General features: G+C 34.1%; 2 protein-coding genes across 2 annotated transcripts in view; both read right to left on the bottom strand.

The window, feature by feature from the left end:
* NDUFA5 (NADH:ubiquinone oxidoreductase subunit A5) overlaps window positions 1-27,959 on the bottom strand; it is a 205,417-nt gene that overhangs the window by 128,357 nt on the left and 49,101 nt on the right. The window lies entirely within an intron of this gene.
* The window catches only part of WASL (WASP like actin nucleation promoting factor), a 69,332-nt gene that overhangs the window by 24,097 nt on the left and 17,276 nt on the right, over window positions 1-27,959 (bottom strand). Inside the window, exons 2-6 of the mRNA XM_031674200.2 lie at window positions 13,376-13,510; window positions 11,362-11,448; window positions 10,114-10,210; window positions 7,020-7,043; window positions 586-754 (exon numbers count right to left, since the gene is read on the bottom strand). Of these exons, the coding sequence (XP_031530060.1) occupies window positions 586-754; window positions 7,020-7,043; window positions 10,114-10,210; window positions 11,362-11,448; window positions 13,376-13,510 (512 nt within the window). The remainder of the gene's footprint in view (window positions 1-585; window positions 755-7,019; window positions 7,044-10,113; window positions 10,211-11,361; window positions 11,449-13,375; window positions 13,511-27,959) is intronic.

Here is a 27,959-nt window from a genome sequence, read left to right as displayed (position 1 = left end):
TCCGGGAGGTAATTAGGTCATGAGGGTGGATTCCTCAAGAATGGGATTGGTGTCCTTAAAAAAGAGGCTGCTGGGAGCTGTCTCGCCTGCTTTCAACATGGAAGGACACAGAGTAGATGGCTGTCTACAAACCAAGAAGTGGGACCTCACAAGACACCCAGTGTGGCCTGCTTCTTCCCAGCCTCCAGAACTGTGAGAAATAAATTCTGTTGTTTCTAAGCTACCCAGCCTACAATATTCTGTTAGCAGCCCAAACAGACTAAGACAGTGCCTCTAGGCAATTTACAAATACCATTTATATATAGGACAAAGTGAGAATCATTTTCATGCCTAATAATAAGTTGAAAAAACAACTTTATCTGATTTTTCTTTTCTGATGGGTGGGAAAGTAAATAAACTAAGACTCACAGAAAGTCTACTGAGCAACAGCCTTTAAAAAAAAAATCTGTAGCTAAAAAGGTATGCAAGTGATAAATATAAGGGTTCTCCCAAAAAGAAAATAAAATTTTGTAACAATTTTAAAAATCAAGAACAGAAAAGAGTAAATGAAAAATAAAGATAAGAATAATAAAAGAACTGTCGTACTGGAAATTGCTTGGTGTTCCAATATCTGCCTTAGTTAATCTCTTCTTTTTAGCTTTTCCTTTCTTCTTTTCTTTGGTATGGGAGAGGTTGTTGAGTTGTGAACCATAAAATCTATTTGTTGTGATTTCTGGATTTTTTATGTCAACTGTTGCCATGGGTAGATTAGGACCTGCAAATAAAGTGAAAATAATACAAAAGGGAATTAATTTAAGATAATAATTATTACAATTATAATTTACAATTGAAATATCTTTTTCTGCAAGGCCACTTCATTACTACAAATTATTTAAATTTTAAACTTGCATGTTAATTTTTTATAAATAGTAAACTTTTTAAATTTCTAAATTTCAAGTCTATAATACATTCTTAAACACATTAGCATAAATAACATTATTTCAAAGCGAACTTGTATTTTTATAACATTAAATCTCAAAAAGACTATGAATTTTCAGCAAGAATTTAAATTTAATTGATCTGATCCCTTACATTTTGACAATAGCCTTATATCCAACACATTACTCATTACTAATGTGCTATATGTTATAAAAGAAAATAAAAGAAAAAAAGTATCTAAAAACTTAACAAAGAAATCTAGTCTTACTTCTTTGTTTCAACTTTATTAGTCTAGAGGGAAAAAATACTTATACAATTATTATTATTATCATTTTTTCTAAAACTACCATATTTAAGTCTAGTAATATTTCCCCCAATATATATATACTTTGGCTATCAGAAGCATAGAGCTCAAAAATTTAAGATAGAAAAATTCTCAAAACATTTTATCTTCCACAAGGATTAACCATAAAAAGATCTCAGGCATCTTCAAATATTATTAGTGATACTAAATGTAGCACAAAAATCTGTTTTATAATTTACAAAACTATTCTTGGTCTTAAAAGTATGAGAGTCTAAACAAAATGTATTCAAGTTAAAAAATTTCTTATAAAATTAACTACACGTCAACATGTGTTCCTTAGAGATTCCATTTTAATATGATTCTCTGACAAAAACCTCCTTTTAGGCCAAATTCCTTTGGGATGATTAAATTAATGACAACTTTTTAAATGTTGTATAAAATACAATCACTGTTGTGCAGAAAAACAATTAATATAACAGGCTTGAGACTGCTATCTTTAGAAAAGCCTGCTTGTAAGGCTGGCCCTTAGCTGGCATCTGGATCTAGGATTTCGAGAAAGTTCCTATCACTCTCTGATAAGATAGGCTCACTAACAATTGTGCTACCAATGTGGCTTATGCTGAATTCCTGCTTTTCTTCGCCTAGAATCTTGGTATATGCCAGACAGAGGATGTCCACGTGACTAGCCCCCAGTAAATCCTAGGCACTGAACTGCTCCTTTGGACAGCATTTCACATATGTTGCAACATTCATTACGGGAGAAATGAAGCACATCTCCTGTGACTCCAACGAGAGAATGCTCCTGGAAGTCTGCGTGTAGCTCCCACTGGACGTAACCCCATGTGTCTTTTCCTTTTATCGATTTTGTTTTATATCCTGTCACTGCAATAAATCTTTGTCATATGTGCTCAGTCCTATGAGTCCTTCTAGAAAATCACCAACCGTAGGGGTGGTCTAGGGAATCCCCAAAACAATCATAGAATGGCAGGTAGAAATCCCAAGAAATTATAGGCTAATATGTATTAGGTGATCACTAAAAGCCATGTTGACTGTAATTCTTCAATTTCTTGTACTGAAAACCTCAAGTGTATCCTATTCATTAAAGTTATCTGAAATACAATTGTTTACCTTCATGGGTAAATTACATATAACCCATTTTCTCTCTCTCAACTCTACTATAAAAGATGAAATTATGAAAGAGCTAAAATTATGAACGCCATGTGTCAGTTTATTAGACAATGTGGAAACAATGTGGAAAAATGCACATTTTTTAATATCACCAAAATTCAGCTATTTTCCCTCAATAATCAAAGTCTACTTACATAAGTATAATATGTAAATGTCTAAAATTCTATTTATAATTTCATACAAAATTCCACAGGGAGTTGATCATATTGGCAAGAAATAAAAATTCTTCTTGGAGAAAAATGGAAGCTAGTAAAAAATACAGATAAAACTGTTAAAAGCTGATTTAGTATCAAGAAATAATCTGAAAATAATTGGATCAAAAATTAAAGGTTAGTTAAGCAACACAGAAGGCTTATTAAATAGCAGATAAAGACCTGGATTTTCAAATTCATTCAGATACAAGTTTTCAGAATTCACTGTAGTTTCACAAAATAAGGGACTTACTAAAAATACCCAGAACTCAAGTGTTAAAGGACTGAACTGGGGTCATTCTAATAGCTTCACAGACTCATTAGTGACCTGTTTTTACTTCTCATTTTTCTCTTTCTGCTTTCTCTCTTCTTACAATTTATCATTACCAATCATTATCAGCAACCCCATCCACAATAGGATGCTGCAAATTACTATTTACTCTCCTATCTTTATACTTAACACAATTTAAGAACTCACTTAAGACATAGTTAGGGGTATCAGAGTTAGGCACTCTGTACATGTTATCCTTTCCAAAATAGGTGTCCAAATAGTAATAAGAGAACAACGAGATTACCATGAAAAAATAACAAAAATTTAACTGTAATTTGTTTTTAGGAAAAAAACAGAAATAAAAACATTTTTATGCTGCTTTACTTTATAAAAGTAACCTACTATACTATGGCTGTTCTAAATGGTACAGAGTTGGTAAAGTTAACTTTAACAGTTTAATTTATCCAAGCCAGTGAATTCCTTTCTGGGAAATAATAAAGTTTTTGTAAGTCTGATTTATAACTCACTAGAAAAAATAACCAAGCCATCTCTGAAGAAACTTCAAAGACAAAGAGGACAGCGATAAAATATAAGTGATATGCAGAAAGAATATCAAAGTTTAACTCATACTGTAGTCAGACTGCGTTTCCCTTCCTTTCTCTACCCAAAAATCAGGGGTGGATATATTGCTATGCATCTGCCAAAATAGTTTATAAAGCTGTGGCATTAGCTACTTAGTGTCATTACAAATGCATTTTATCAGTATTAGTTAAAACATTATTGAATTAAGTCTATACAGAAAAATGCAGATTATAGAGATGTACTGAAAATTGGTATTAGCTGGGAAATTAAGAGTGTTTTTCTGAATCTTTCCCTTTATAAAAACTAAGGTCAAGAAGAGTCAGGTGATCTGTCTAAAGTCACACAATTAGTGACAAATGCAAAGGGAACTCTGCTATCTTGGACCCTAGTTCACTACTCTATTAACTAATATACTTTTCACATAAAAGTCAAACGACAAGGTGATTAATAATGCTAACTATTCAAATGTTATTGTATTTTATTTCTTTACCAATTTATCAATTCTCTCAATTTGTAGTCCAACAATTCATCCATCATTCAATAAATATTTACTAATTACTTTAAAGATTTAGAAAAAACGTTTTTTTAACACATTCAAGAGATTATATATTTGGCTATTTCAGTGGACAATAGTCATTTACTTTAAAGATGTTAGGAAATAAATTTAAAATAATATTCTAAAGTCCAATTAATTGTCTGTTTCAAAAGTGACACACTAAAAAAAGGGATAACTTGTAAAAGGCATAGAGCCATTTTTTAATAAAGTTTATGAAGGATTTGGTAAGAGATACTCAAATCATTTCTAGTAAAATTTAATTATTCCATTTAGAAAATTACACTCATCTAAGAACATGTACTAAGTAAATATATAATGAAGGGGGCTGTTCTTTTTCAAAAAACAGTCAAATGACAAATAACTTTCTTCTGATTAAGGACAACTGTCACAGAAGAGGTTTTTTTAATATTCTCACTGAACAGCATTTCTAGCTAATTTTAAAACTGAAAGAACAAACTAGAGCCTTCCCTTTAATTACATAAAAAGCAGAGAGCTCTCACCAAGGTAAAATAGTTGAGAAACAGGTGGCCTAGAGGCCTCTGATGTCAAGCAGTCATGTAGCTGAGAACAAATCATTGGGAAGTGTCTAAGCTAAAAGTGAGACTGACCAATAAAGAAAAAAAAAAAAAAGAAAAATGTACGGATTAGGAGTTAGTGAGGAAGACACTAAACTGCGTATCAGGAATACATGTTGCTTCTACATAAAGTGTCTTTTTAATAGTTACAATTTGAAAAGATCTGCTAAACTGACAATCTAAATGAGGGTCTGGGACAAAGCACCTGCACGGACACTGCAAGGCAGTTAAGGTGTCCGTTGCCACCTAGTGGCAGTGCACCAAATGCAGAAATGTAACATGCCACTTCCAAAACAGTGGTCTCCACGATGGGGACAGAAAGGCAACCGACTGCATGACAGGAAAAAATATTAAAATTTCTACTAATAATTATTTTATGTATATTTTATAAATAATTAAGTATGCAAATATTGGCAACACATGCTATATAATTTTGTAATTTAGTGATACCATTTTTTAAGTCTCTATTTAATGAAAAAAGTTCGGGACCACTGTACCAAAGGGTTAAAACGATAGATCTAAAGTCTTAAAATCAAAAGCAATCTCAGAGAATTTAATTTATGAGTTTAATTATGAGTATCTCTCTTACTAGGGGTAATAAACTTGTGAGACAACACTATCACATAAAGAATATCCAAATTTTATCCATTGTGCCTCTACAGAAATATATTTTATATGTAATGAGATGATTTTTAAAAATCCCATGAAATATTTATATCTTTAACTCTAATTATATTATTTGTACAACATCCACACTTTAAAATCTCAAGTTATTTTCCCCAAAGATGCTACCACTAGGAAGCCTTCTGCACTGGTACCCAATATATGCTCACAGGATGTAAAATAGTTTAATAATTCAAAAAGATTAAAATGTTGAGCACACAACAAAGGAAATAAAATCTAATGCCACACTAAAGTCTCACAGATGAAGGACTTCTGACTCACCTGTTTCTGCCTCTTTTGCCGTTGCCACATATTAGCTGCATACCTCACGGCATGTTACTTACCCTCTCTAGGTCTTAGTTTCTCCTTTAAGATATCTTGACATGGCACAGTGGTTGGTTAAGGGGCCAGGCCCTAGAGTTAAGATCACTTCAGACTGATTCCTACTCCACTACTTCCTAGTTTTGTGACCTTAAGCAAGTTACCTATCTGCTCATCTGCAGCTACTTCAATTATCAAAGAGCTGGACAGCACCTGGCAGGTAGTAAATGACCATTAAATAGTAGCTGCTGTTATCACTGTCATTGTCTTCATCATGATAACTAATATTTATTAAGCACCATGCTAAACACTTTAATGACTTCATTTATCTCTATAGCAGTCCTATAATGTAAGTATTAAAAATATCCATTTAAAAGAGAAAGTCAAAGTATACAATGCTTAGCAAATGGTAAACACTACTGAAGGTAATCAGACTTTTTTTTTAATTATAATAAGGTAAATAATTAAAATTTAATACAGCAATATTTGGTTCATGTTTTTGTATGAGGAAAACAAATTTAAGGACAAAATCAGAAGGCAATATATTTGTTTAAAAAAAAACCAAAAAAATAAATACCAACAATCACCAGTAGCTGTCATATATTAAGAACTCTGTACTAGACTGTTTCCCTACGTAATCATTCTAAATTCTGATGAGAGAATTTGAGACGCTTTTAAAAAGCAGCAGCAGCTATATTCCCCATTATAAGAAAGGCTCCTGGAGCAATGGTTCTTCACTATCATAGGGTCAGGGATACTATTTACATGTGATGAAAGCCATGGACCCTCTCTCCCCAGAGTAAAGAACATATATACTTCTAAAATGTAGCACACAATTTCAGCGAGGGTTTATGGGATCTAGAATGAGACTCTCTGCTCTAGAGATCTGGGACTTTGTCCTTCGTATCTTTGTATTCTGCTTTTATTCTTTGGTATAAATATGTATTTTTAAAATAAATGAATTCACAATGTTTCAAGCGTTCGTTATCAAATTAAGGAGGATTATGTACAGCTACTATTTGTTTAAACACACCAGATTAGTAAGTGCCATGGGGCTAGTTTCCTATTTCCAGTGTGAAATAATCTCTTGAAATAAGAAAGATACATATGAAAGTAGGAAACGAACAACTGTACTAGACAAAATTTACCACCTTTCAGGAAGACATTAAGACCAGATTGTACAATTTCTAAACTTAATCAATTGTGAATACAGAATTAAGATGTAAGTAATAGTGATCTTCATCCTACAGATTCCCTCATCCTAGAAAAAAGCCAAAGAATAGTACATTTATATGTCCTACCTGTTATTTATTTTAAAATAAAATACAATAAACTACAGTTATTTGATCACAGATATTTAAATACCGGGTATTAATGTACGATACATGTTTCTACAAGGATTAAATTATAATCTAAAATCTTTTTGATCAATAATTATCAAAGAGCTTACCATTTGGGGGGTCTCGTCTTTTCTCTGTTAGGAAATAAATTAAAAGAACATTATTAGACATATGTAAAACAAAAATAAACATAAAAATTAACTCTTCTAAACTGTCTTATTCCTTAGTCGATATATAAGTGGTTAAGAAAAGTTTCTCTGAGGAATCGACATTTGAGCAGACATTTGAATAAAATAAGAGAGAGGCCCTAAGGAGAGAACAGCATGAAGGAGCACCATAATACTGAACTATAGTGAGCCAAAGGAACAGTGGAAGGAGAGAGGTCAGAAGTCAGGAGAACCAGGGAACTGAATCATGTGGGTCCCACAGGTCATGGGTTAAGGTAGAGTGTATTCTATATATGATACGGGTTTTAAATAGCGCAAGTGACATGATCTAATCTTTCAAAGTCTTGCCTGGTTCCTATGTGGAAAAGAGACAGTAGGGGGCATACAGTGACAGCAGGGAGACAAGTGAGAGAGTTAGGGTAGTCCAGATGACAGATATTGACAGATGATGGTGGCTTGGATTAGGGTGGCAGCAACAGAAGTGGCAAGAAATAAATCCAGGACATGCAAAGGCAGAGACAACAGAACTCCCCAATAGGGTACATGAGACAACACAGTGAGTCAGAGTGACAAGGTGGAGGCAATGCCTTTTACCGGGATGGGGACGACTAGGAAAGGAACACATCTGACTGGGGCTGGGAAACATGGATCAAGTTCCGTTCAGAAATATTAGGTCTGAAGGCTATTCTGACACCCAAATGGAGCACACAAGTCTAAAGGTCAGGGGAGAGGCCAACAATGTAAATAAGACTTTGGGAGTTAGCAGCGTATAGACAGTATTCAAAGCTATGGGACTGAATGAAAGCACAAAGGTAATGAGAATACCCAGAGATGTCTGAGCACCGGGGCAGACCAAAATAACACTGAAAAGCTATAGTCAATTAGGGAGGAGTTACTCCAGGAGAACTTCTATTAATCCTTTGCATTCATACTCTTACATACCAGGTTTGACACAATTTTGGTTTCAACAAAGTTCAAAAGTGGTTGAAGAATTTTAAACAAATATAATTTCCACAGTTTTCTAACACAAAATTTTCCAAAATCTGAAGACAAATACCCATAAATAATGATATAGTAAAATAATTACTTTATAAACAGCCATAAACTAAAATTAGTAAGATTTAACTGAGGGACAAGTTGAAAATCCTGGCAAAGAGAATATAAATGTATTACTCCATCTGGTGGTCTGATAAAGTAATTTTCTGAAATATTTGATGTAAGCAAGTCCTATCTATGTCAATGAATGTCAAACCTCTGATTTCCAAGGTGATGCCATCTCTGCATCCAGAGAGGAAATACTTCTTAAATTGGTGGTGGCACAAAAATGGAAATATTCTGAGATAAATGTAAAGTTCAAAGTATAAGTTCTAAAAAGCAATTATTTAGAAACATGACACTATCCTGGCTTGAGAGCCATTTATATATAAAAAAAAAGAGAAGATTTAGTTCAATGAAGAAGAATGGAAGCTAACGGTGTGAGGTACTTGCTAGAAACATTAGCAGAACAGCATTTAATCAAACCAGGGGATGTTTTTAGTATCTACTAAAACTGGTCATACAACTTTTGAAGTACAGTGTTCCAAACTAAACACCATATTTGAAGTTGGACCATTTCTTCAAATCTGGACCATTTGAAGACATAAAAATCTATAGTGGATTCAGTGCAAATCACATCATGTAAGGAATAAGAAACTGGAACTAGTTAAACTAAAGAAGTGAAGACCTAAGGAGGACATGATAGATGGCTTCCAACATTTAATGTCTAATGGAGGGAAAAAAGAAAACAAACTAATTCTTTGTTGCTCCAAAAGTTAGATTCCGTCACCTAAGTCAAAGAGAGGCAAAGTTGGAAGTTGATCATAGTTATTCCTCAGCGTTAAATCCTTTCCTAGCATGGAATCAAGTGGTAAACACTCTCTGCCCCCAAAAGAAGTAACAAAAGATAATAGACTCCTAGTAATTCTCCTATTCACTCATTACAAGGGGGATATAACAAGATGGCAGTAAGTGAGGCAACAACTTAGTTCGTTTTATTTTCATTTTCACATTACCTTCCTCTGAGAAACCCGTTAAAATAACAAGAAACATGTACAAAATGGAATACATGCTTTTACATTCCTGCTTTCCGGATCCAGTGTCTTCCTTTTCCATGACTTATTACCTCCTATTGGTAAAACACATCCTTGAATACAGTGATTTTCAAACTGGGATAACATGTATATGTGGATGTACAGAAATAGTTTTCAAGGAGTAGTACATGGGCTTGGCTAGTTTTAAGGGGATCTATTTGCTGATTTCAACCCCCATAAGTTATGTCTCCTAAAAGTGATCTGCTTAAGAAGATGATTTTGGAGAAGTTCACCTTTCCTAATCACCCTCTCCCACTTTACAACAGAAAGGCCTGGTGCATCGCTGTCAGATAGTTCTACACCAATTAATTTAAAGCTCTATACTATCCTATATCATTCTCTAATTGTTTTATATGTATTAGGTCTCATGCATTAAACTAAACTTCTTTTGGTTTTATAACATAGAACATCAGGGACAGAACAGAGACAAGGCAATGTTTACAGATCTTGTTTGCAACTTTGCTTATCTGCCTTTAGGCCTGCCTAAAATCTTTGTTCACAACTACAAAATACTTTTTAAAATGTAAGTTACAAATAATGCTATAAAAATGCAAATTTAAAAGTCAGTATATATAAAATGTTATCAACAAAAAAGCTTATTGGAACGAGTTCTTCAATAAATTTGAAAAAAATTAGCTCTCAATAAAAATATTATTTCTTTTAAGGTAAGGATCAGCAATCTGTTTTTTATAAATGGCCAGATAGGAAATATTTTAGGCTTTGCGGGCCATACAGTCTTTGTCAGAACTACAACTGTGTTGCAGCAAAAAAGCAGCCAAAGACAACATGTAAACCAACAAGCATAGCTATGTTTCAACAAAAATAGATGACAAGCCAGATCTGTCCCTTGAGCCATAATTTGACAGCTCCTGCTTAAAGAAATTAAAAAAAAAAAAAAAAAAGTTTACCAGATTTTCTTTGTCGCCGACCCAACAAGTCTGTAACTGCTTTTCGGAATTTTTTTGCTTCTTCTTCATTGGCAAAATTAAGAGCCACTTGACAAGTCTGAAATATATTCATCAAAAAAAGTTAACAATAAAAACAACAAATTTAGCTTTACTTTAAAAAGTTGATAACCAATAGAAGTTCATTTATGAAGAAAGAAACCTTAACTTTATAGCAGACAAGAACTTATTTTATGACCTGAATTAATTCACAAAGGCAAAAAGCATGGAGAAGGCAAGGCAGAGTAAAAGACGACTATTAGAGAGGTTACCTACTGCAGTAGACACTCAAATGTTAAACTGAATACTTCACCTTCAATTAAAAAAAAAACAGTAAATAGAATTTGATCAACAGAGCTCTATAAACATTTGGTTTGAAAAGGCAAACACTGGAAACGATCAAATGCAGATCAATTCTGTCTTTACTAGCTTTATGTTTTTATTGCATAGGTTAATTATAGCTTAATTATTTAAATTATAATCTTAACTCATGTAAATTATTAAAAATGTGGAAACACACTGACATTATTTATTATGGCATTTAACCCATAATAGACTATCAAGAAAAATATGAAAAATAACAAAGAAAATATTTTCTGAAAAGATGGATACACCTTCTAATCCAACCTTTTATTGTAGAAAATTTAGGAAATACAAATATGAAAACAAGAAAACTTAAATCACCCATAATCTAGTCACTCAGACAATTCCTGTGAGTGTGTGGTACAGAAATCCTTCTAACATTTTCCCCAAGTATATGCAATAATTTTTAAAATTCTGTTTCCCTCCCCATTTATTATATTTTACTACTCTTCCAGACCATGAAATACTCTTTCACAAAATAACTTGAATGGCAATATAAAATTCAATATTTAAGTTACCATGGATTAGTTGTTTCATTTTTATAGATAGGAAAACTAAAACCCAGGAAGGTTAAACTATCTGCCCAAAGGCACAGAAGATGAAAAAACAAAACTTCTTTTCTACATACCAAATTACATTAGCACTACTCTTTGAAACCATATTCTTTTCTGCCTTTAAAATCTTAGCCATTTCTTCTGATTAAGTCATAATATCTGTGAAGTGGCTTTTAAAAGTAAAAGAATTCTTTATATTTTATACTATGCTTACACAAAAAGCTCATAAACACTTTCCATAGACAAATGTAAAAGCAATTACATTAAACAGAGCAATGAAAGAAATATGACTTACATCCCCAGCGAAGGTATGAAAATATCCTCTAGGACTATTATATACAAAGTTATTGTATAGTTCTTGTTCCCACAATAGTTTCCCATCCTAGAAAAAAGTAGAAGTTAAAATAAGAGTTACCAAAAAGAAATTAAAGAAATTTCTTTAGGAAAAAAAAAATTAAAGAAATTATTTATATTAATAATAGCTTTTAGATACATACAGATCACATACATGTAAAATACATAAGTAACATATCACACAATTTAATAAGTAATAACAAAACAGTAAATACTGGATATTTCTTTCATAAAAACTACATATCAAGTCAGTTGAATTCAGTATACTAAGATATAATCTCACTAGCCAAGCATTCCCAAGTACAGTCACTTTGTCAAACACACAACTAGAACAATTACTAGACAGCCAATGTTGGATAGAAGGGATAGGATATTTTTGAACATGCACTAATTATCAGTGCATAGTTCCATCAGCAGTATTAAGACTGTGTTATCAAATATTCCACGAAGACTTCATCCTCCGTTCCTCAGTTCTGTAGATGCTGAGAGGGTCAAATATACCTTCTCTGTACTGCTCATTCACAATCTTTGAATTCTTACTTTTGCAGAGTGGTCTCCTACTTAAACACTGGTATAAGGAGTATCAATCATGTGCAGAAAGACTGATGAGTAAAGCACACCGAGGTTAAACTACAGTTAAGAGATCCAAGGATGATTATCATATTCACAGCTGCAGTACAAGAAATAATAATCACCTTTAACACCAAAGGTGCCTAACTGCAAGTATTCAGCAATGGTTATCTATAATCGGAGATAAACGGTTAGAGAAATATAATCACTGCCCTATTCTGAAACACAAAGTTCTACCTAGACCACAATTTAAAAATATTTAAATACGCTATACACACATTATGACCACTGTAATGAAATCCTTGTCTTCTCAGTGGAGTTACGTGTATATTCGATTTCTAAACAATGTTTCTCATTAGTGACGAGAAATATCAAAGGACTTAGGGGTATCTTTTACACTATGCATATGTCCCCCACCCCCCAGAATCACCATCACAGTAAGCCCCTGTTAGTGAGAGGAGTATGCCACATACTCAGCTGCCTTGGGGTATGGAGAAGGGGATGTTAAGAATGACGAATTTTACAAAGTGCAGTTACTTAATCTCAGGGAAATACTTTGCTACAGACCCAGATGGTTATCCCATTTCACAAATAAATAAGCTAGAGCCCAGCAGAGTAAAAACAGTCTAATTACCATCCATCTAACCGTAAGTATCATCCCAGAGTTCAAAGTCACTTTTGGTTTTTTTTTTGTAATTACAACCTCATTATACTTATTGCCACATATAAATATTAAGCAAGGAGGCTTATCCACAGAAAAGATTTTAAAAGATGTGAGATGTCACCTAAGCTAATTATTTTTACAGTCACTGTCAGAGATGAATATCTGACAAAGGGCATCCACTCTAAGACAATGTGGATTTATGTTCAAGTGAGGGATACAAAGCTGTGAAAATCCGAACATACTTACGCTGAGAAACAACATAAAATGGGTAGCAAATACATGATTATAGATATTGTCTGATGCTTTAAACCTGGGCCAAAGTAAATAAGTACATACCAAGCTAAAATATACTTCTGTAGTTCCCTGAAAGGACTATGTACTCATCTGCAATGGACAGGATAGAATAAAAAAAAAAAGTATTATTAAAAAAGGAGAGAATGTGGGGAAAGTCCACGGCCCAAAGGAATAAAAACAGACAAACCAACAAAACCATTAATGTGTGGGAAGATAAAATGGGGAACTATTCATGTTCCAGCTTAGAACGTGTTCCCACTGGTCCCAAAGCCCATGCTTCAATATCTAAAACCAAGCTTCACTCTTCTAATATTAATTTAAGTATAATTTAAATATTACATACAGGATAAACAAATCTATACTAAGTTATAATTGAAATAGAAGACCTAGTCACCTACAGTTTAAGTGGAAGTAAAACCAAACTCACCTTGATATCAAATATTCTTAAAAAATAAGATCTTTGTGGATTGTCCTTAACAAGACAAGCAACACCACTGCACTTCTTTGACCACATACAGTTCCGATCTGCTGCATATAACTGTACCACTGCTGAAGACATAGTCTGCAAAACACAAAATGTATAGCCGTTAGGTTCAAAATAATACGAATAACCACAGCTCCTGCTGCTACCTTGACAGCTGTCTCATGAGAGACACAACCAGAACCGCCAGCCAACCTGTACTTAAATTCCAGACCCAAACAAACAAAAAAGTAATAAAAATTTATTGTTATTTTAAGCTACTTTTTAAAGTAATTTCTTTTGCAGTAATAAATAATACAATAACTATATTAAAAATAATTACTGAAAGCTAACATTTACTGATGCTTAAAATGTGTCAGGAAATGTGCTTTAATAAGGACTTCTAAATTTAACTCCACTTAATTTTCATTACTATTATAACCTCACTTTATGCTTGAGAAACCCAAGGTTAAAAAGGGTAAATAATTTGCTCAGTATCACACAGCTAAGCAGCAAAGCTGAAATTCCAATCCAGACAATTTGTGACTTCAGATCCTACATTCTTACTCCCTCTACCACACTGTTTTCCAATAAAACGAACATTTAAGCAATAAAGTAGCAGCATTAGTAAAGGCTGACCTCCATAAAGCAGTTAACCACTTAAGTATAGGTACTAAGTCAAACCTGAAAGCAAGATTTGTGGTTACTAATTACAGTGCTGGACACTTTGAACATATTATCATCCCAAAGATAAATTTTAACATCTCCTTTTTTAAAGATGGTAGAACTGAGGAAAGAAAAGATTTTAAGTGAATTGCACAGGATTACACAGCTTGAAAGCTATATTGAAGATATGAAAAGTGATTTGAGCAACTACTGTCCCAATTTTCCCAAGGATACGTATGTACCTAACTAGCACTCTTTGAGATGCACAGGAAAGCAGCTAATGCATTACATGCAATAGACACCTCAGAACATGCATTAGGGTTTTCCAGTACACCATGTTGCCACCTGCCTCATGACTGTATCATGAAACAATGGAAACCTTCATTTAATTCTAAATTCAGTTTCCTTTATATTATAATCTAGAATGTAACTAGTCAATCTCAGTTTCTGTAAGAGTAATACACCCATTTACTGGCACAGCACTTACACATCCTCTGAAAACAATAATCATGTTTTCTGATCCAGAAATCTCCCTCCTAAACTAGAAATTGAGGAAATAACTTGAAATATAACAAAAATTATATTTTAATATAAATATAAAACAAACCATTTATGTGAATATATATTAATTATGTTTTTTTAATAGAAGGAATTTAAATAACCAGAAGTAGATGATTAAGTAATTTGGTACATCAGTTCAATGAATACTGGGCATTGTAATAAAAAACAGAGTACATTAAGATTTGGAGATGCCACCGTTTTGGATTACTTATCTATGCCTGAAGAATGTCCTCCTTTAATAAGAGAATTCCAAAGACTTATTACACATGCAAGTCTTTTCTAATAATAATAAAGGCAGAAATGTAAGATCAACTGCTGGGAATCAAAACTTCAGAAAGGCTTTCCAAGAGAACAGTGTTCCACATTTTTAATGTTTGCTGACCAAACTCTTCTTTGAATTTCAGAGACAGTCATGAACAGGACATAAAGCAACAGAAGTTACACAAGAGCCATTTTAAAAATTATGAAAATGGCTTAGAAACAAGGACTTTGGTTTTAAAAAGTAGCCTGGAGAATGTGAGTATGCCGTCGGCCTGCTCAGAACATACCTATGTTCTGCAAGTGCACACCCTCAGCATGAGAGCGCCACAGGCTCCCTGACCCCGGGCCTCTAGCACTGAAAACTTCAGAAAAATGGGCTTTTCATATATTAGCTTAAGATGTTAAAGATCAAGCAGGAGAATTAAAAAATCAGATGAGAAAATCTGTTTTCTGACGAAAATTCATATGAATTACAGCCCTGTTAGTATGGTGCTGTCAAAATGCATTCATTCACTTTTAAAAATAAAAACAATTAGGAAAATGAGATACCAAGCTCTAAAAACCTTCTTACTTTACTTTTTAACCAGAAAACAAGAAGTTGCAGCTTGCAAAAGAAAAAAATGTGTTATTAAATAGAGCCTGAAATTCCATTACAGAAATCCCCTTGCCAAAGGACCAAATATTAACATTGTAAAACACTGTCTGGATGTATATGTGAACTTAAAACAACAATAAATTCCCCACCAAATCCCATTTAAACATTTAAATAAATTTAAAACAAATTCTTAAAACATCTGCTTTTAAGAAATAAAGACCCATTAAATAATTTTATAATTTTCCACGCATAGTTGGCTATTATAAACCTTATTCTAAAACAATTTATGAAATTTTAATAATAAAGAACCCAACTTATCAGCAACTTTCAGTAATGGGATTTTCAAAATTTTGCTACAGTGTCACTGTCAATCTAAGTGTGCCTCCTTCATTCCTTCTTTTCTTAAACCGGCAAAGTCTGAAAATTATATACCGTAGCACCTTATAAAACTGAGTAATTATAGTGAATGTAAGAATAACATAACATTTAATACACAAATGCCAGAAATAAAAAAAAAACAGTGACTATCCCTAAAACTCTAGACTGACAGTGGCTTAATTAAGTTTTTAAAAACATTCTTTCCATTCCTTTAAAGTAATTACAGCAATCAACTCCATTACTTTCTTTCATAATCAAGATGGTATTATTGAAAAACAACCTAAGGACAAGTGCTTAGAAAAGGGAATCTATTTCTTATTAGCCCCAAAATGTTAGGGTTAAAATCTGTTAACCAAAAGGGGGAAAAAAGTACTACATCAACTATATTAACTTTCGTAGAAATAGAACCTGTCCTATCTCATGCATTCCTGATACTTCAGTAGGGTTACTGCAATAGCACATCCATCATCAGACCTTTCACTGTCAAGGGCAGAAATAAGATGGAGGATAAAGTCTGGGGTATGAATTCCTCCCACTGTCCCTCAGCAGGGCACTGCTGACTCTGCACTAGTCAAGAAGTATTTCCCTGATTCTCCAGGCTGAAATGACTGCTTTTTCTTTGTGTTTCTAGAGTATTTTTTGTGTGTATCTTGTTACATCACAGATCTTATTCTAGAATAGAGTAATTTTCCGTATTTACTATTAAGTAGATTGTAACCCCCTTATGCACCTAAAATAGTTTTGCAAGCCTATACTTCCACTTCACCTATACTTTGCCCCAAGTAAGCAAACATGTGTTAAATTAAAAATTACATATTCTGATTCTGAAAATGATACTACGATAATGAATAAGAGAATGACCTTTAATTTTAGGATACATACCCTGAAGTATATGGGGCATCATATCAGCAACTTATTCTCAAGTGATTCAGAAAATAGTAATGCGCATGTATATACACACAGAGGAAACCATGGTAAAATGTTATAAATGTTTGACAAATATGGATGAAAGATACACAGGAATTCTTTACACTGAATTTTCAACTTTTCTGTAAGTATGAAGTTATTTTAAATTGGAAATTTTTAAAAGCACAAGTGATTCATAAAAATGTAAGACTCTTAACCCGCTTCCACAATCATGACAGTCTTGGGCAGGAGGCTTTCTTCTGAGAGACACTGCTACCTCTACACGTTAGCCACTGCCACACTGACCCAAAACTAAGAAAGCCGCCACTTCTTCCAAGTCCCTCTATACTAATCCCACTTTACTACAAGGAGTTTCATCCTGAATAAGACTCAAATCACAAGCATCCACCACAGCTATAGTTTAAATTCCTTTCACATTATCAGAACCACCACATTATGTAACAGGTCAGGGTAAGAATTTCAGGTCAAGAAAACAGATGTTTATTATAGAATCAACTAATGACAGAGAAAAGACTGGAAAATACCAGGACTTATAGATCCTTGCTTGACAGCCAACTGCCTACAACAAGTATTATGACTTAATTCTGAATAACTGTCTACAATGATGATTATTTTAATAATCCAATAAATATACAATAGTGTTAAAGAAAATAAGTCTCAAAGATATATTTTCAATGAATATTAAAAATAAAGTGAGTGTGGAAAAAGAAACCATATGACTGAATAAAGTCTTTTCTATAATCATAATGGCCTGGATTAGTAGTCAAAACAATTTCAGCTTTTTTATGTGTATGTGTGGCCCCAAGTTCCTAAAAACTAATTTAGGAAAATCCATCCTAAGTTTTATTATACAAAAGCTAAGATTTAAATATGTTCCTAAATACTCTGATGATATATTCACATGAAATGTCCCACTATTATCCTGAATATGAAATTTGAATATGAATAAAAGGAATTTGAAAAGTAAAGCAAGATAAAGAATTTGGTTATTCCTCAATTAAAAAAATTTAACTATAAAAAATCTGAATTCTTATAATTACTTAATTATACAGCAATCTCAAAGAGCAATTTTCTAAATAAAGTATAACATGGCAATTATATGGCAACGTAAAAACCTAACACAGAAACCACCCATTTGAAAAATAGAAACCAGTACCAGTAAAATTTATTCAAAAAAAGAAAACACAAATAATTCACTTTGGAAAGAAGAGATTTTATCACCTGGTAATTTCCACAATGAAAAATAATGAAAGAAAGAAAGGAAGAAAGAAAGAAAGGGAAAAAAATCAACAGAAAAAGGTAGAGATTTAAAAAGACTATGTTAAAGACAAAATAATAATTTTTAAAAAGCAAAGCTGGAGCAATGGAAGAGAGGAGTACAAAAGTAGTAAGTAACAAACAGAATCCCAACAGTGAAGAAAAAGGGAGCCAGATGAAAACAGCTGCTGCCTAAGGGACAGAGCACAAGTAGTCTTTTAGGTCTTAGTAGCCGTGTAAGAAAATTGGTGCTGGGTATAGTCGTTCACCAAATATATACTGGGTACCTACCATGAACACGGGACTGTATAAGCGGGGGTGGGAATAAAAGTGGGATGGAAGCAAAATAAATTAGACAGACACCTCATGAGTTCTAACAGGCAGATAGACATTAATAACTATTACATAAGCTATAAGGGGAAAATCCAGTATGCAAGGAAAATGTAAAATATACCTAGCATGGAAGGCTTCCCTAAAATGACACTGTACTTGAAGGATGAAAAGGGATGAGGCAGGTGAGCACAGAGCTGGGAGGAAACAAAGACTATACCACGGGAAAGGGCTAGGGGAGTTTCTGGAGTTGTGCAGGGTGGAGGATAATAAAGAAACGAGGGGTATGGAATGAGGTTACAGACAATATTAAAGTAACATCAAACAGCTCAACCCTGGTTGAGAGAGAGAAACAGCCACACAGTTTGGAAACATTGCCTGGAGGTGTGGCACAGTAGTTTATCATTTCTGTATTGGCCCTTGGATGCCTCTCAGGATCCAAGTTCTTGTACAGCCTCCTCCCCTAACGACTCTGGGTTTATCCGTATGACTTGCTTTAACCAGTAAGACTTCAGGCAAAGCAGAGCTTGAAAAGCACATGCACGTCATGGCTTATCCTCTTGGAACTGCTGCCCTAACACCTGGGGTGAAAAACCACACAGAGAACATGGCTGCAGTCATCTTCCCTGCCCTCGCTGAGCCCAGCTCCTACCAGACTTGCCAGCAGAATGCCACTGCATGAGTGAGCCAAGGTGACAAGAGCAGACTAACTGCCCAGCCAATCCACAGAACTGTGAAAAATAAACTGATATTGCTTCCAAGTCACAAACATTTTAGGTGGTTGGTTTGCAGCAATAGCTAACAGATGCAGGGAATTGTATTAAGGTATTAAAAACCATAACAACCTGTAATAGATAATTCTAGCTCCTTCTTCTATTCCATTTATACTGGACCTGTATAGTTATCCAAAAATTTAATCTACAAATCATAAGAATTTTAGAGCTCACTCTCCTTACCAGTACACTTTCTTTTTTGAAACCACTTAAAAATAACTTTCTAAACAAAAGCCTTACTAAAAGAAATACGCTGTGCAATAGACTAGGTTCACTCACTAAACCACTCACACCCAACACATCAATCATTTCATATAGTGCCTGTGATTTAAATTTCATACACCTAGAAAAATGTAAATTATATGGCACAGATCTTTAGCATTACCTGCGAACAATCAAAATTATAGATGCTAAAACTACAAATGGCAAGGCACTCTGTACTGTGAATTTTCTACTTCAAGGACAATTACATACAAAGGCTCTGAGAGGGATATGAATCTCATTACATACTGGGTCATGTTCGCAAACAGGTGAGGACACTTAAAAAGTGTCAGCAAACAGGTATGGCTTGCTCTCTTCTGCTCCTCCCTGCCCTGTAGCTTACATGGACCTGCTTAAAAGTTTTTCTTCTCTTTTCTGGTGCCTCTTCCCTTTGTCTGCTTCTCTCTTGCACGGTCAACTGGATTATGGTAAACCTAAAGTTTAGATTTGGGTTTTCAGGAGTTCCTTAGGATTCTCACCTCAGCTCACCAAAGTTTAACATTATCAGCTGAGACCCAAGCTCTGATGACAAACAAATTTATACAGAGAGATAGAGAAGTAGAGAGAGAGAGAAAGAGAGCATGTGTGTTTCTGCTACCACTTTCCTGGGAAAATAACAATTTGGGATGAGAGGGTAGAAAGGTAGGTACTTTGGTCACTTAATAGGATTTGGGTATTCCTGAATCCTAAAGCCAAATACCATGTAATACCATATCATAAATTTACCAAGCATATAATCTAATCCACTCATTTTATGGATGAGTTCACTTTACTTGCCAAAGGCCATATACTGGTCAGCTCTGGATAAATTTTCCAAATAGCTGCTCATTTTCTATTCACCATATACTATACTCATTGATTCATCCAGTTCCTATATTGTCATATTTTCACCCTATCTTATCTAAATGATTCTCCAAGAAACATATACTCTTAATATGATTTTATTCCTCTACTGATCCCACTTGCTTCAAGATTTTTACTTTATATTGGGGGAGGGGGAAGGAGAGGTTGGAGGTGGTTAGGGTGGTGGAAAACACAGGACTGCTAGTGCATGAGGGAAAAAGATCTTTATGTAAAGAAAAACTTCAAACAACTGTGTGTTCTATAACCTGAGGACGTAGGTAGATTTACCAAGAAATCAATTAAGTTTAAGTTTCAGAGAACTTTACTTGGAAGAGCCCCTTGCAAGGCTTGGTTTATTCTCCTTTGACAACACATGAAGTGACAGCAACTCCACCCTCATTCCAGGAGGATCCTCTCTAGTGATTCCTGAACATGATTATCTTGGTATTGCCATCAAGGACGTCTTATCTCAACATTTGCCCAGCCTTAGAAATAACCTGTCCCTCTTGGATTATATGATCCATCCAGACCCAATCTTTAACCCCAAGGAAAAGAATCTGAATGAGTACTGTCCAGCTCCCTGCTCGGGGAGGGATACTATGAGCAAACTTCATGGACATTTCTGGCGGAGGGGGCAGTCGTCCAGCCAAATGAGATCAAAGAGATGAAGTTTTCCCAAGGAAAGAAGCATCCTCTAAGCAAAGTGAAGGAAATTACAGATGTGCCAATACCAGTAACCAGTTTCAGAAAATTTCTTTCAGCTTTAAAACTATCAATAATAAAAAACAATAAAATTTGATCAAAAGTACTGAGCAGGAGTCTTTTTCCACAAAGTCCCAGATAGGTAATATTTTAGGCTTTGTGGGCCATTAGGTCTCCTTCAACTCGGATACTGTAGTGTGCAAATGCAGCCACAGGTAATTTGGAGATGCCTGTGTTCTAATAAAACTATTTATAAATTCAAGCAGGCTGGATTTGGTATAGATGTTATAATTTGCCCCATCTTGAGCAAGAGGAAAGACTCTCTCTATAGAAAATATAAAATTGTTGTCATATAAAGAGGAGACTGATAAATATGTGGCCAGGAAAAGGTAGATAAAAAGTATCAAGGAAGTGTTATCAGTCAGTTATAGCAGAAATAAGTTATAATAGCAAGTAAGAAGCTATTTTTCTGGATTTTTTAAAAGTGTATGGTATTTTTCTATTTGTTGTGATCTTTTCTCATGCTAAATAACCATTTTTATATCTAATTTTTGGATTCTTTTTCTTAAAGAGAGCCTCTCCAAACTGTATAAGCCTCAGGCCACAAAACCTAGATCAGCCTAACCTGGGGTGAGAAAATGATTCATTAGAGAAACACAATTCTATATCTAAAGAAAATGAACTATCTAAGCCAACGTGTTCCTTTTGCCAAACCAGGTTTTTAACATACAATGACCTTACCCATTAAGAAACTGTGGCTGAGCAACTTCAAAAAAACCCACTGAATAAAGCAGGTTGGAAAGGCCAATGGGTATGTGTTTGAGGGACTTAGGAGGATAGGAGTTCTTTTATGGTCAATCCTTCCTATAACATTCTTAATAGATGATTACATAGTATTTGCTTGAATGCCTGCTATAAGGGAGCTCACAACTTGAGGGAAAAAATTCTTATCATTGAGCAGCTCAGTTACAAAATTCTTAATACTGAACCTAAACCTGTTTTCCTGGTAGTTGCCACTCACAGGAATTTTAATTTTCAATTATTCATTTAAATATCTGTTGAGCATTTGTTATGTGATAGGTATGGTACTAGGTACAATATTATAGCTAAAACAACATAAAACTGGAGATGTATACTATCCCCAGTAATTACAGCATACTTTTTTCTGTGTAATGGAACAATATTTTTCACTTCCATAGAGATGTGTCCCCAACAATTCTATTTCTCAGGTCATCTCCTTTTCAGCTAAAATTTATTTTGATCATTCCTCATCCGAGCTGATTTATGGCTTCCTTATCAGCCGTGTTGTCTTTATCAGACTGGTAAAACGAAGTAGATGATATTTACATGCAGTCACATCAATGCAGAATGTTGGCAAAATAATCAGGGAAACAATGTTCTTAATCACAAAAAGAAATGCATGTGCATCCTCATTCTTATCTATCATGCTGTATGTTGGAGATAAATGGGACTGTCTTTGTCTAACTCATTATCCTTTCTCATATCCTGACCTTCCACTTCAACTCCATGCTCCCAAAGGTGAAACACCCTGTATCTCACCGTCCTTTTATCTGGCTAACTCTGCTCACCTTTCAAACCTCAGTTCAGAGGTCACCTATGGGATCCCTTAAGTGTTAACACTTAACCTACTATTATAGCCTACTATTTATGAAAATAATCAATGTGAGCCTGCCTAACAAGATACTTTGATCAGCTTTAGTCATCAAAAATTAGAGGGAAGAAGCAGCTCCCATTTTTACTAAGTCTTATAAAGAAGATTCTCTTCAAAAAAGTCAAATGACTGATTAGGTAGTTAGGTCCTTTCAAACTACACAAATGGTTGGGTTAAACTCTTTTTAGTGGACAGGAAAATACTAAAGAATAAGATGAACTATAGAATCAAAAAATTGGTAAATAGTAAACATGCTGAGAAACTTAAAGTTCATTTGGAAAAAAGAAAAAACCTAGAATAGGAGAAATTATGATCTCTGATGTAGCTAGTATAGGGGTTTTCCCATTAGCACACATAGATACTAAGAACAGCTCTCCTGGAAGGAAGCCTAGTAGGCTGTCTCCTTGACAGCAGAGTTGCCATAAATCCTCTGCAGTCTAGCCCATGTACTCAGAATATATAGGCAAGCATTACGCAAACAATCTTGCTTATTTAGAACAGTAATAAACTTTCTAGTAATCAGGAGAGATGAGAACTATTCCATAATCAAAGATAATATAGCATACAGTGTAAAAGAAGACCTGTAACCTGACCGGCAATAACCCTAAAAACTCTTACCATGGTCAAGATGAATAGATTCATAAGATGATAAGATAATTTGCATCCTGTAGTAACAGCAGACTTTGGAGTAGGAAAATATAGCACAGTAAAAATATGGTATCCAAAATGTTTCTATAGATGACCTACCTTATCATACGAGTTAAAATAATTTCAGTTTAGCCTATTTAAACCAGGGTAAAAGAGTGACATATTTTAGAAAGATTTCCATCAAAACCATTAAAGTAATCCAAATTTTACATTTATTAACTCAACTCTTCAGAACCTTAAAATCATCCAAAATTACTCAGGCAACTGGAATTTTCTAGATCATCAAGAAAAATACCCACTCAATTCATTAAATAAGTCACAGTTCAGTTTTACAATGGGATACTATACAGCTTCTTAAAAAAAAAAAAAAAAAAGAAGAGGCTCTTTTAGTCATGATAAAGAACGAACTTCAAGATACACTGCTACGTGAGAAAAAAACAAGATGTAAAATGAAGGGTATAGTATGTTAACATATGTGCACAACAGCAGGAGCAGAAATAAATAATTTGCATTTGCCTAAATATGCATAAAACCGTCTGGAAAGGGACATAGAAAACAAGTAACAGTTGCCAGCTGTTTAGGGGTTTTGTGTGTGTGCATGTGTTTTGTCAGGAAAAGGAAGGACTGGCCAAATGCATTTGATTTTAAACCATGTAAATACTTCAGCTTTTCAAAAACTTAAATGTTGATTTGAAAAATACAGACACCAAAGAAAACCAAAAGACCTATTCAAGTCACTTCATGGTAGAAGTCTGGGGAAAAACAAAAAGATCATCTTTCTGATCGAGAAACTATAAACCAGGAAGCGTTTCTAGTATCTTTTAAAAGCTTTCTTAAAAATTAAAAGTGAACATTGCTGAAAAATAACATACTACAGTGTCTAAAGCTATAAAGGAAGAGAAAAGCAAACTTTGGCTCCCACAGGGAGATAGCCTGTCTGTAATGAAGGTCAAAGTCTATGATTTCTCTCATAGACTTTCCCTTTGAGTCTTTTCAATTCTTAAACACAATTAATCAAGATAAGTAAGTTTAAAATTCAATTGGTTCTGTGTCCCACATTTGTTATTCTACATGTAGGAATTCATAATTACCCAAGCTTTTAAAGACAGTCATAGGAATGTGTGTACATATTATATATCTATACATGTATATCACATTTAGTTTGACTTTCATATGTACAATTAAGCTGGGGGAAGGACATGCAAAGAGAAGGGTAATTCTTAGAGTAACTAACAGTTTAAATTCAACATACAACCTAACTAAGGAACTTAAGTACATTTCAGACTCTCCCATACATTATGCATAAGAATTAGACAAGCCAAAAATGGGGGGGGGGACTTTTCTAAAGTTGTTTTTAAGATTCAGAGACTTAAAATTATAGTGTAAGACATTAATAATGATCTAGTAATTTGAAATACAAACTTACTCAATGAACTAGGTTTTATATGCTTCCTCAAAAAGCTCAATGCTGCTAGTTTCAAAAGGCAATTTTTATTCAAAAAATGCATGAACCAATATTTCTCTCTGGTTGTTATTATTGAAATTGAATGAACACGCAAAACTAGATGTTAGATTGCAACTCCCACAAAGGAGTAGGAAACTGACTGTATTAAAAGACAGATCATGTTAGTTTTTCTTCAAAAAAAACAAAAAACAAACAAACTACCATTTAACAGATGAAGAACTTGTGGGTGGCGGTGAGGGAAGTGGGGAAGGATGTGAGGATTTTATACAACATAATAGTACTCTGTAAGATGGCATTATGTGCTCTAAAGGCAAAACAAGCTAATGATTTTCTCTATATGGAAAGGTAACTCTTGTATCCCATACCACATTTAATCATTCGAATGTTCCATATTTTTTCAATGTGTAAACATTTGGAGACTAATTCACTTGAGTCAAACAGAACTTTTACGATGTTACTGTCCTCCCCAGGTCAGGTGCTCAACCAGGTGGCTAGACTGGGAGGTGGGAGGGCACTGTTCGCTTCTGGGCTCCTCTTTCTTGTGCTCTCTGGGGCTGCACTGTCTGATAAGGCAGTCACTAACCACTCTTAGCTATTTAAATTTAAAACAGAAAATTCAGTTCCTTGGTCATATTAGTCACATTTCAAATGCTCAACAGCCACAGGTTACTGCTTACTAGACAGCACAGATGCAGAGTATGTCCATCATTATAAAAGGTTCTATTGGACAGTACTGCTCAGAAAAGCCCCAGGGAAGAGATTTTATACAAATACATTTTTAGCACAAGATGTGGAATTTACGAGGTCAAGGGTAGGAAAGAGTTGGGATCATTAGATAAGGGAATAGTCATAATAAAAAGAATTAACAAAGTAAATCATATTCATTCACAGAGTGTCTGGCTAACTTAGAGATTAAATTTGAATGGGGCGTTAAGTTCATTCTAAGAAATATTATTTGCTGAAAATAGATAATTAAGAGATGGTCCCCGTCTTCAAGGAGTTAGTAAACTAGTAAAGGAGATTAAAAAATAACTAAAAGTATGCTACAAATACCAAAGTGAAAGCAGAAATAAGTGCTCTGGGAAGGCTGAAAAATGAACCCCGAATTCTGACTGGAGACAAGGTGAGGGCAGAGAATAAGGGCTATTCCAGGGGAGAAAAGTATGAGGACTGCAAGCACAGACTGGGACAGAGCACACTACTTACTAGCTTTGTGATTTAGGTGGTTACTTACATTCCCTATCCATTTCCTGATGTGTAAAATGGAAGTAATATTACTAACTTCACAGGTTATTAAGATTAAATTAATTGATACACGTAAAGTGCTCTGAACAGTTCCTTCACCATGGGGTTATTAGAATTAAATAATATACAAAGTGCTCAGAAAACTGCTTGGCATTGTATGCACTTATTAAATATTAATTATGGACATTCATATTAGCAGATTTAGCTAGATTTCCAACCAAACCATTTTAAAAGTTCTACTACCAGCTTACAGAAACTAGTCACTAGAGCACCAGTATTTCCTTCGTTTTCTGCAAGTTGGTCAATGAAAATAAAGAGAACCAGAAAAAACCCCAAGCTTCCAAAAACTTGAAAGACACCCTTACACCTTTACTATCTGCATATCTAGGAATGAAACTGAAACTAAAAAAGTATGCCAGAATAGCAGGGAGTAAATATTTTTAATAATGGCACCTAAAGAAAGTTTAGGTCAGTGAGAGACCAAATAAATAACCCTGTACTAGATCTTACTAGGATTTTCACTAGCTTTTATATATATGATAAACCTATCTTGTAGCACTACCTGTCCCCCACCCCCAAGACCGCCAAGTGTTAGAGACCTGCTGCCTCTCCCCAGAGACAAGACCTGTGCTAAAGCTCAGTCAATTAAGAGTCTCTTCCAGGAATTTAGAATTCTAACTGAGTCACAGGCCTGAGGAGTACAGGGAGGAAATGACTGGAGTTGAGACTTTCGCTGACTCCTGCTGATATTCTCAGAATTTCCTAGCCTCCTGCTGTTCCTGAATCTTTACTGTTCAATTCTATTTTGGATTCCAGGGGATCCTCTGGTAGCCAATAACTTCCTTTTTCCTTAAGCCAGCCAGAACTAATTTCTGTTATTTGCACACACCACCCCCAACCCCGAAAAAAACAAAACCCTTAACAGTACACTTTTTAAAGTAAATACTTGTACTATGTGTACTCTCATACCTCTGAGATCTTTAACAAAAATCAATGAGAAAGGACTTTTTTTTCTATATGTATATGCTACTATATACAACTATACAATTTATCTTCCTTTGGCCTGAAGTATTGTAATACCCTAAAAAGACACTCTGCCTCTATTTTATTCTCCGTAAATTCTTCTTGCTGGTTATTTTTTAATAGATTCATCCTCAAAAACGTAATGGGTTCTTTTTTTTTAATAGGTTCCTTTTTGATAAGAATAAGATCCAAACTCTTTGTCAAGGATTCAAGCTTTTTCTTAACCTGAGGCAATTAACAACTTTCACTGTCATCTCCTGCTATTAACTCAGAATAGATTGAGACAGCAGCCAAATAATCTGCAGATGCTCAAACATAGCATACTCTTTCACTCCTATTCAACACTAATGCAACAAGACAAGACAAGACAAGACAAGACAAGAAAAGATATACAGATTGGGAAGGACGAAATAAAACTGTATTTGTTTGCAAATGATGTGATTATATAGAAAATCCCAAAGAATTAAAAATACAAAGACAAAAACAAAAAAACTCCTGGAACTAATAAGCAAGGTTGTACGATACAAAGTTAACATGCAAAAGTCAATTGCTTTCCTATATACCAGCAATGAACAATTAGAATTTGAAATTAAAAAACAAATACTATTTACATTAGCACAAAAAAGTAAAACATTTAGGTATAAAACTAACAAAATACATACAAGATCTATATGATTACAAAATCCCAATGAAAGAAATCAAAGATGATATAGAGAGGTATTTTATATTCATGGATAAGAAAGCTCAATATTGTTAAGGTATCTATCTTTCCTAATTGGGTCCATAGATTCAAAAGAATCCCAGCCAAAGTTATTTTGTGGACATCAACAAGCTTATTCTAAAGCTTATATGAAAAGGCAAAAGACTCAAAATATCCAAAACAATGTTGAAGAAAAAGAACTATTAAAAACTACAGTAATCAAAGCAGTGTGGTATTGGTGAGA

This window comes from Vicugna pacos, chromosome 7 (genome assembly GCF_048564905.1).
Source record: "Vicugna pacos chromosome 7, VicPac4, whole genome shotgun sequence".
NCBI lineage: Eukaryota > Metazoa > Chordata > Mammalia > Artiodactyla > Camelidae > Vicugna > Vicugna pacos.
The sequence above is the reverse complement of the archived record's forward strand: the minus strand, read 5'-3'. Positions and strand labels throughout refer to the sequence as shown.